At 32.9% G+C, this 9392-nt stretch overlaps 1 protein-coding gene across 1 annotated transcript; it reads left to right on the top strand.

Annotated features, from left to right (window-relative positions):
* The first annotated feature begins 4299 nt into the window (after window positions 1-4299).
* Window positions 4300-5572, top strand: LOC125865275 (peroxidase 2-like). Its single transcript, XM_049545483.1, has 3 exons — window positions 4300-4512; window positions 4602-4796; window positions 4889-5572. Exons 1-3 carry the CDS (start codon window positions 4300-4302, stop codon window positions 5438-5440), a joined length of 960 nt encoding a protein of 319 aa, XP_049401440.1. The 3' UTR covers window positions 5441-5572.
* Window positions 5573-9392: the final 3820 nt, after the last annotated feature.

Raw genomic sequence — 9392 nt, forward strand, 5'->3', positions numbered from 1 at the left:
GGGGGGGATCGGTAGAAGGGTCGGTGTAGGAATGAGGTTTAAAAGAAATGATGTTTTCAAAATTTGAAAAATTTAAAAATAAAATTAAATTTGAGGTTGGAGGAGAGTTCGAAAAATATTTGTTTTAAATTTTGGAGGAAAGCAATTTTCCTTAAATTTGAGAAAAATAAGTTGATTTGGAAAATATTTTTCAAAACATTTAAGTCAACCAAACGTAAGAAAATTGAAAAGTATTTTTCATAAAATATTTTACTTCATACCAAATGTGTACTCCTTATATGTACAAACGAACCTTGTAACACACTTCATGGCAGGGGCGAATTTATGTATTAAAATTGGGTCACCGGAACTCGTGGTCATCTGACTAAACTCGATATATTACTTGTATAATTATTAAAGAATATATTAAATAAAAACTTGTGGAACCCATTCTCAAAGTCGCTGGATGGTTCACTAGTTTGACGGCCTGATTTTACCACTAAGGTCCCGAGTTCGATCCCAAGTTCCAGAAATATTTTATCTTCTCTCTTTAAATTTGCCTTTTATTTTTCACACAAAGAACTCCAAGTCTCCAACTTCAAGTCAAGAATCTAGAAAAATAATCATTGTCAAAGTTTAAGGAAAAAAAATTTTAGTTTACGATTTCTCTTTTTAATAAACAAACTAACAAAATCATAAATTTTTTAAATATATCACTTTAATTTTAGAGTTTCCATAAAAAAAATCTGGTCTTTACTTATAATATGAAATCATCAAAAGTTAATGGTTGTTTAGTTTGTAAGATAGAGCGGAAGATATTTGAAAATGTACGTAATGCTGTTATTATAGATCGTTTTCAAAATATGAAGTCTCCTCGAGTACAATTGTAAACTGATAATATTTTTTGTGGTAATGTAATTTTTTAGTTTTGCTCGCTTAGTTATTGTTATTATAAATTTTTTGATCTTATCTTTAGCAATGGTGCACCCGTTTTCTTAAAATTTTGTATTCGCCTCTGCATATGGTAACTAACCCTTTCTATCCACCTTACACACCTTCTCATTGGACGCCATTCGGCTTCATACAGGTGCATCCGGTAGAGAAAATAGAGCCATCAGCCGTGTTATCAACAATGTAAGAGCACAACACTAGTTGTAGATGATCAATGATTGCAGGCATAGGCGAATTTAGGATTTTTCGAACAAGGGTGCACCAAGTAAAATGTATTGAAGTGGAAATTGATCCTTAATCCTCAAGGTCAAAAGCTCAACATTAAATCATGTGGACCATTTAGACTTCTTGTAGTACGGGTGCCAAAATATAATATTATACAAATCTTAGAAAATAAATATATAAAATATCTAATTTTACGATGAGACCACGGGTGCCAGTGCCATATTTTTTGGCTCTAAATTTGCCACTGATGCAGGCAACAATTGTGGCTTAAAAAATGAATGTCAAATTTCAAGCCAGATGAAAATTCTTGGATCATTTCTGTTTCGGTTTTACTCCTTTTTATAGTCACACCTATAACTATGTGATATAAATCTTCGTGCTAGTTGGGACTTACTTTTATCTCAACCGGATATAGCCACATATTATAGAACTCGTTCTAACATGAATAAAATTAACTACTCTCAAGTTAATATATTAATTACTTGCAAACCTCAACTTTGACAATTTAACTATTGGATAATCGCCACATTAATTTGCTAGCTTTTAACAAAAAAATTTCTTGTTTTTTTATTATTGTATTTTTTTCAATAATGAGCACTAAGCAAATTGATAATATTATAGGCCTGGTGGACTAATTTAACCTTCAATATCATAGAAGTAGCACCTGAATCATATCCTAACACCAACTCTAAGGAAGTAGATTGTATTCTCATAAATTAAGATAGCAACTACTCCCTTCCTCCGTTTTACTTGTCCGTATTGATTTGGAATACCTCTTTAATTAGAAGGATAAACAGAATGATAATTTTATTATATCACATTTTGAATATAATAAATTCAATACTTTGAGAAATAACTATAGTTAATAAGAAGGGTGATTAGAAATTAAGTGATAAACTATCTCTTGATTTTCTAGATCCTACAAATACAAATGGAATTATACAATATTTTATTTAAAGATTAAAAAATTCCTTTTGTTGAGGAGATAGTTTTGCTACATTATAACCAAGTTCAATTAATACAAATATCATTCTACAAAATCAGTATAAACAAATTAAAAGAGACATAAAACGTATTATTCAAACATAGTTGTTGATCTACTGATCAAATATCTTCTCTTCATCAATATTTTGTTTAATAGATTTTTCCGTGTGAGACTCGTTATGGTCATGCCCATTAATTGATTGATATTGAATTAACGTACCATATAAATAATGATTAATGAATGAGCCAATAATTAATTAGACCAATGACAAGTATCCACTCTATTCTTTAATGAACTAATAAAGACCATTATCATCAATGATAGTTATTGGTTACCCTCATTATAACTAAATTATTTGCATGGTAATTATTTTTAACGTTGACATGAGATTTTTTTGGTAGATATAGTCCACGTTGAGTTGTTATTCGTCTTTCTATATTTTATATGTTTCGCCAAATTGGAGTGGGTACTTACTTATAATATTATTAACGGAGAATGGTCACAAATGTCCTTATATTATGTGAAATTGAATAATAATATCTTAGTTACTAGTTTTTCTTAGAAAATGTAGTTGCCGTTAGGGGTGTGCATTGGTCGGTTCGGTTCGATTTTATATATTATTGGTTCGGTTTATCGGTTTTTGGTTTTTAAATATGTTAAACCAATAAGATATTTTTTATCGGTTTATCGGTTTTGGTCCTTAACGGTTCGGTTTTCGGTTTAACCAATAAGAAAATACTTATAAAACAAATATATGATTTTCCTAATAAATTTGATGCGAAACTACAATAATGTAACTTTACAAATGCTCATAAAATAGAAACAATAATAACAAACATGAAAAGAACTATACAAGTGTAACACAAAGAGAAATTAAGAAGAGTAGGGTTCTTACTTTAGATTTTAACGTTTTGTATAATGTGAAATTGTGAACTCAAAGTCATTGTGAAGTGTGAATTGAAGGCTAAAGGACAAAGACAGTAACTAGTAAGATATTGAGATTAATATATGATATTTATGTACAAGTAAAAGTAGTAAATTACTAGTCTTAATGGGTTATCGATTTACCCAATAACCCAATATTAAAAACCAATACCAAATCGATAACCCAATAAATTTTTTTAATAAAACCATTTAAAAACCGTTAACCCAATACCCCAATAACAGTAAATCAATAACACTTTTATCGGTTCGGTTTTTGCACACCCCTAGTTGCCGTCAATAATTTGGTCCAAAAATGTCCCTAATGCAAATAATTTGGTCTAAAATATATCCCTATTATTACTTAATGGATCAAATATGTCTTTTTCGGATAATTATAGTAGCTTTTAAAAAAACATTTTATTCCTAATAATAATATTACTTTTAAAGAACCATTTATGATTTTTTTTAATATTCACTTTAACTAATAAATAAGTAGGAAATAATTTTCTCATCTTCTTAATCTCATTTTAACAATATATTACAATAGAATAACTCCATCTAAATTTTTAATAGGTCATATATATAAGATCATTACAATCCCATCATCAATTTCCATTTTTAGGTAACGCCAATTTTTTTAAGAAAATATAAAATATTTTTTTTCTTTATCTTTACCGATTGAAGTTGGATAAGCATTTTTGTAATTAAAAAAATATAATCATTAGGAAAAGAATGTATTTAAAAAGAAAATAAATAATATATTAATTTAAAAATAGCATTTTTGATTCATTAAATAACAATAAAAACATCTTTGGACCAAACTATTAATTGAGTACATTTTTGTTCAAACAATATCATATCATATATAGTTGATAGTAAATACTTCGTAATTAGTACGGTTTATTTGCCAAGTCAAAATTGATATTTGATAGTTTTTTAATTATAATACCGACGACCCACTCAAATTTGTAATAATTGATTATCAATTTCTATGTCCGAACTTTTCATGCATGTAATATTTCAACGTACTAGAAAATTAAAAACTGTCTTGTTAGAAATTGTCAAAAGTGTTGCTCATTCTTGTGAGAGTTGCTAAACCTACAACCATTGTCGTGTAACTATAGTCAACATTATTTTTTACCTATAAATACAGCCTTCATTTTAGTTTCATCATCACAAACTCATAAACACAACAAACAAGTGTACAACTTCATAGAGGACTCTCTATATACAAAATGGCTTCAAGTTATAGCTTGGTGTTTCTTCATGTGTTAGTCATGTTTTGTCTAGCAAACATCGCTTTTTCGGATTTATCAGATGATTTCTATGATGATATTTGTCCCCAAGCTTTACCAACCATTAGAAGGGTTGTTGAGGATGCAGTCAGCCAAGAGAGGCGAATGGGCGCCTCTTTGCTACGATTACATTTTCATGATTGTTTCGTTAACGTCAGTTTAATTTCTTTCTCTCCTACCTAGTTAATATGTTTGGTAATTGCTTGAGATGTTGTTACTAATTATTATTGTAATAAATGCAGGGTTGTGACGCTTCCATTCTTCTTGATCAAACGGCTACTATTGACAGTGAAAAGACTGCTCGTCCTAATAACAATTCTGCTAGAGGATTTGAGGTGATCGATAGAATTAAATCGGAGGTTGATAGAGTATGTGGACGTCCAGTTGTATCTTGTGCGGACATCTTGGCTGTTGCAGCTCGTGACTCCGTAGTTGCGGTGCGTATTACTCATTTATTCCACTAATAAATATAGGAGTATAAGCTAAAGTTAATTTAGTGAAGTAATATTTTGTTACATTATTGACACAGTTACATGGACCAACATGGGAAGTGGAACTAGGAAGAAGGGATTCGACTACAGCAAGTAGAACTACTGCTAATAATGACATTCCAACACCGTTGATGGACTTACCTGCACTTATCGACAACTTTAAGAAGCAAGGTTTGGATGAGGAAGACCTCGTTGCACTCTCCGGTGCCCACACTCTAGGGTTTGCTCAATGTTCCACCTTTAGGAATCGCATCTACAATGAGATTAACAACATCGACTCCACCTTTGCAAGTCAACGTCAAGCAAATTGTCCGCGTAGTGGTGGTGATTCCAATCTTGCTTCCCTTGATCCTACATCTGCTCTTTTCGACTCTAAATATTTCAGTAACTTGGTTTCCAAGAAAGGGCTTTTGCATTCCGATCAAGCACTCTTTAGTGGAGGAGAGTCTGATGAGCTTGTTAAAACCTATAGTACGAACCTAAGGACTTTATTGAAAGATTTTGCTAAGTCTATGATTAAGATGGGTAATATCAAACTATTGACTGGAAATCAAGGCCAGATTCGTGTCGACTGCAGGAAAGTGAACTAATGTTGCTAGTGAAATCAAGTGTGTTTCAAGAATTTGGTTATTTGCAATTGTAGTTGTGATTTTTATTCATTTGTAGCCTATGATAAGTTAATTTTCCAAGAAATTGGATCTTGTTGTATTCATTTGGCGAGTTAATCAAGATAATGTTTTGAATGAACAAATTCCTTTTCATATTTAATAAGTAGATTGAATATCTTCCAATTTGTTTCGATAAATAGATTACGAAATTAATAATTAAGTTGTATAAGTTATATCTTCTCTTCTTCTCTATGGTTTAGAAAAATAAATGCAGAAATCAGAAATACACTTGAAATTGAAAGACGGAATTTAAAGAGACTTGAATTGGAAATTTTCTGATGATTGCATTGATTATTTGATGATGTATTTATAACTGTATTTACACAGTAAAGTAAATCAAAAATACAAAATATTATGTACATGTGTGCTATCTCTATTGGGTTTTGCTTAACAAACTCTAACCATATTCCAAGTATCCAAGTTTGTGATCAAGGGTTGTGATTGCATCTGATTTGATGGCTGAGATGAGTTCCAACACACATTAATTTGTGGGGCCTGAGAGGACAGGTGTCCATTGCTAACAGAAGAGGGAAAAAATATTTCATCAGAATGTTTCCCTAACATTTGAAATGTTTCCCTCATTTCTTTAGAATTCATCTTCTCCAATTCTTTGTTCTTTTGTGAGATCGACGAAACACCATTTTCAACACCCCACCCCTAAGTTGGAGGGCAGTGCAGAGAGACCCAACTTGGGAAGAATGGTGTGATGAGAAGGTCCAAATAGTGCCTTAGTAAAAAGATCGGCAAGCTGGGAGGAGGCTGGTACATAAGAGAGTGAAATGAGACCAGAAAGGAATTGTTGCCTGATAAAATGGCAGTCGAGCTCCACATGCTTGGTTCTCTCATGAAAGATGGGGTTTCGGGCAATGTGAATTGCTGATTGACTATCAGAATGAACAGGAATGGGAATCTCCGGTGGATAACCAAGATTAAGAAAAAGTCTATTGAGCCAAGTCAGCTCACCTACAACCCACCGCATAGAACGATATTCAACTTCTGCTAAAGACAGAGAGACGGAGAGTTGTTTCTTAGACTTCCATGAAATGGGAGAGCCTCCAAGAGTTACAAAATAACCACTAACAGATCTGCGAGTGTCCAAATAAGAACCCCAATCTGCATCGCAATAAGCAACTAATTGTAGAGAAGAATCTCCCGATATATGAGTAGACCTTGAGCAGGATTAATCTTCAAATAGCGAAGTACTCGAAGGGCTGCAATGAAATGAGGAGTACGAGGCTCTTGCATAAACTGGGATATATGCTGGACCACAAAACATATATCAGGCCGACTATGAGTCAGGTAATTTAACTTACCTATTAACCTTTTGTATGAAGTAGCATCAAGCAATGGTTCGCCTAAAGTTGAAGACAACTTGACTGTAGGATCGAATGGTGAAGAAGCAACTGGAAGATGATGTGAACAATCACATTCAGATAGAAGTTCCATAGTATACTTCTGCTGAATTATAATCAGTCCATGTGGTTCTTTGAGAATCTTAAGCTTATCTTAAAATCATTATCGAGGAAAGACTTAAGCTTGTCAAGTTCATTGGAGTTGTTTCCTGTCAAAATGATATCATCTACATATACTGCAACTATTCAGATAAAAGGACCATCCTTCTTAACAAACAAAAAATAATCATTTAGTGAAGATGAAAAACCTTTATAGTCCAGGGCTGAAGTGAGCTTAGCATACCACTGGCGTGAGGCTTGCCTCACGCCATACAAAGACTTATTAAGTTTGCACTCATGATGAGGACTTGGACCAGTCATACCAAGAGGAAACCTCATGAATACTTCTTGAAAATCACCATGCAAAAATGCATTATTAACATCCAACTGAGAAATACGCCAACCTTTCTTCATAGAAATGGTTAAAATGCACCTAATGGTGGTCATTTTAACGACGAGAGAGAAAGTCTCATGAAATTCTACCCCTTCTCTCTGAATATCACCTCTTACAACTAAACGTGCCTTCAACATTTCCAAGGACCCATCTGACCTTTGCTTTACTTTGTAGACCCACTTATAATTTAGGGCCTTCTTATCCTTACTTAAAACAATTACTTCCCAAGTCTTATTAGCCTCTAAGGCTGCAAATTCAGATGCCATTGCCTGCTGCCAGCTAGGGTGCATTGCAGCCTATGCAAAATTGGTAGGTTCAGTAATATTTAAAGTACTGTTAAGGGTATGCTGATTAGGTAGAGAAAGGGTATATAGGAGGTTCAATTGAAGAGGTAAAATATGACTGAGCAAGATCAGTGAGATATACTGCATTACAAATGTAGTCTGATAGATATCCAGGCTTCTTATGAGGCCTAGTGGACTGCCTGATAGGTGTTACAGTAGGAGGAACACAAGGCATGATAGAACCATGAGAAATAAAAGAGGGAGATGATTATAAAGAAGATGAGTCATCATTAGGCTAAGTTGATTGTACTGGTGAAGATTGATTAGGAAGGATGGGCCATGTAGATGAGGGAAAATATTGATCAGGAGCCATAAAGATAGGATAAGTGGAAGGATTATGAATAGTCTTGAAGGGAAAAATATACTCAATGAATTTAACATCCCTTGAAACAATGATCTTCTTGGTTTCTAGGATCAGGAGTTTATATCCCTTTTGTCGAGGTGGATAGCCCAAAAAAGCACAAGCCAAAGCTCTTGGCTGAAACTTGGTTCTAGACTGAGTTAGATCAGGAAGAAAATCAACTTCCTCACTATGATATATTGCATTCAATTCCAAGGGAGTATCTACGGAGGAAGAATCTTGAAGACTATCAAAACAATTCATATCTTGAGTATATTTGTGTTGATTTAGAAACACACTTGAAGCATCATTTTGAACTTCCAAACCCTCAAACTATGTAATAGTAGTAAGATCTTTCATATAAAAAAACTTTTTAAGCTATTGTTGAAGGCTTGATTAATGAAAAATCGGTTCGTGTATAATAATTTCATCTACATACACAAAAAAATACAACCATTAGATGCTTTCCCAAAAAAAAAAGTGATATTTATTCAGCTCAAAAGAAAACTGTGTAGAAAAGTAGACAAAACTTGTCATACAAGGACATATAAAGATTTAGGTGATGGGAACAAAATGGTGGAGGTTTCATATAAATATATTCTTTATGATCACCATGGATAAAAGTATTTTTTGACATCCATTTGATAAAAATGGCAAATTTCTGAAGTAGCAATGGTAATAATAGTTCGCACTGTAGTCATTTGCTATGGGTGCAAAAGTCTCCTCATAGTCCAAACAATACTCATATTTGTTACCATGAACAACTAATCAAACTTTGTACCGATCAAGGGTTTCATTGGATACAATTTGAATGAAATAATCCATTTACATCCAATTTGGGGACATTTGAAGGACATGAAACAATGTCCTATATGTGTTATTTTCTTTAAGAGCCAAAATTTCTTCCTCCATTGCTTTCTGCAAACATTCATGCTTGGAAGCTATCGAGTAACATGTTGAAACAAAAAATGTTGGATAAAGCAAAGGAAAAGACATATCAATTTGGAGTAGGAGATACTCTAGTAGATTGTCGAGTAGGCTCAAGAGGATCCGATCTTAAAGAGTTCTTAGATTCTAGTTGTGGTGCAGTTTCAAATGGCTGATGTTTGTGTAATCAAGACAGAACTTCCAATTCAAGTGTCTACGATTGTACAATAGTAATATAGCCCAACCGAATGAGTTGGGGTAGAGTCCGAAGGGAGTGGTTGCAAGAATTAATAGAAAAGTAAAATCAACTTTTAATCAATCATAGCTATAAACTTTAATGATTAAAAACATACTAAATCTAAAGGGTTGACACGAATGTCAATTATCAATGGGGGGTTTGTATTCAAGTAATGACAAA

The sequence above is a fragment of the Solanum stenotomum genome, chromosome 5, assembly GCF_019186545.1.
Source record: "Solanum stenotomum isolate F172 chromosome 5, ASM1918654v1, whole genome shotgun sequence".
NCBI lineage: Eukaryota > Viridiplantae > Streptophyta > Magnoliopsida > Solanales > Solanaceae > Solanum > Solanum stenotomum.

Bases quoted from the DNA above. Each gene is read 5' to 3' on its own strand.
- LOC125865275 (XM_049545483.1), top strand. From the start codon at position 4,300: ATGGCTTCAAGTTATAGCTTGGTGTTTCTTCATGTGTTAGTCATGTTT. The intron at 4,513-4,601 runs GTCAGTTTAATT...TAATAAATGCAG, and splicing joins TTCATGATTGTTTCGTTAAC to GGTTGTGACGCTTCCATTCT. The intron at 4,797-4,888 runs GTGCGTATTACT...TTATTGACACAG, and splicing joins CTCGTGACTCCGTAGTTGCG to TTACATGGACCAACATGGGA.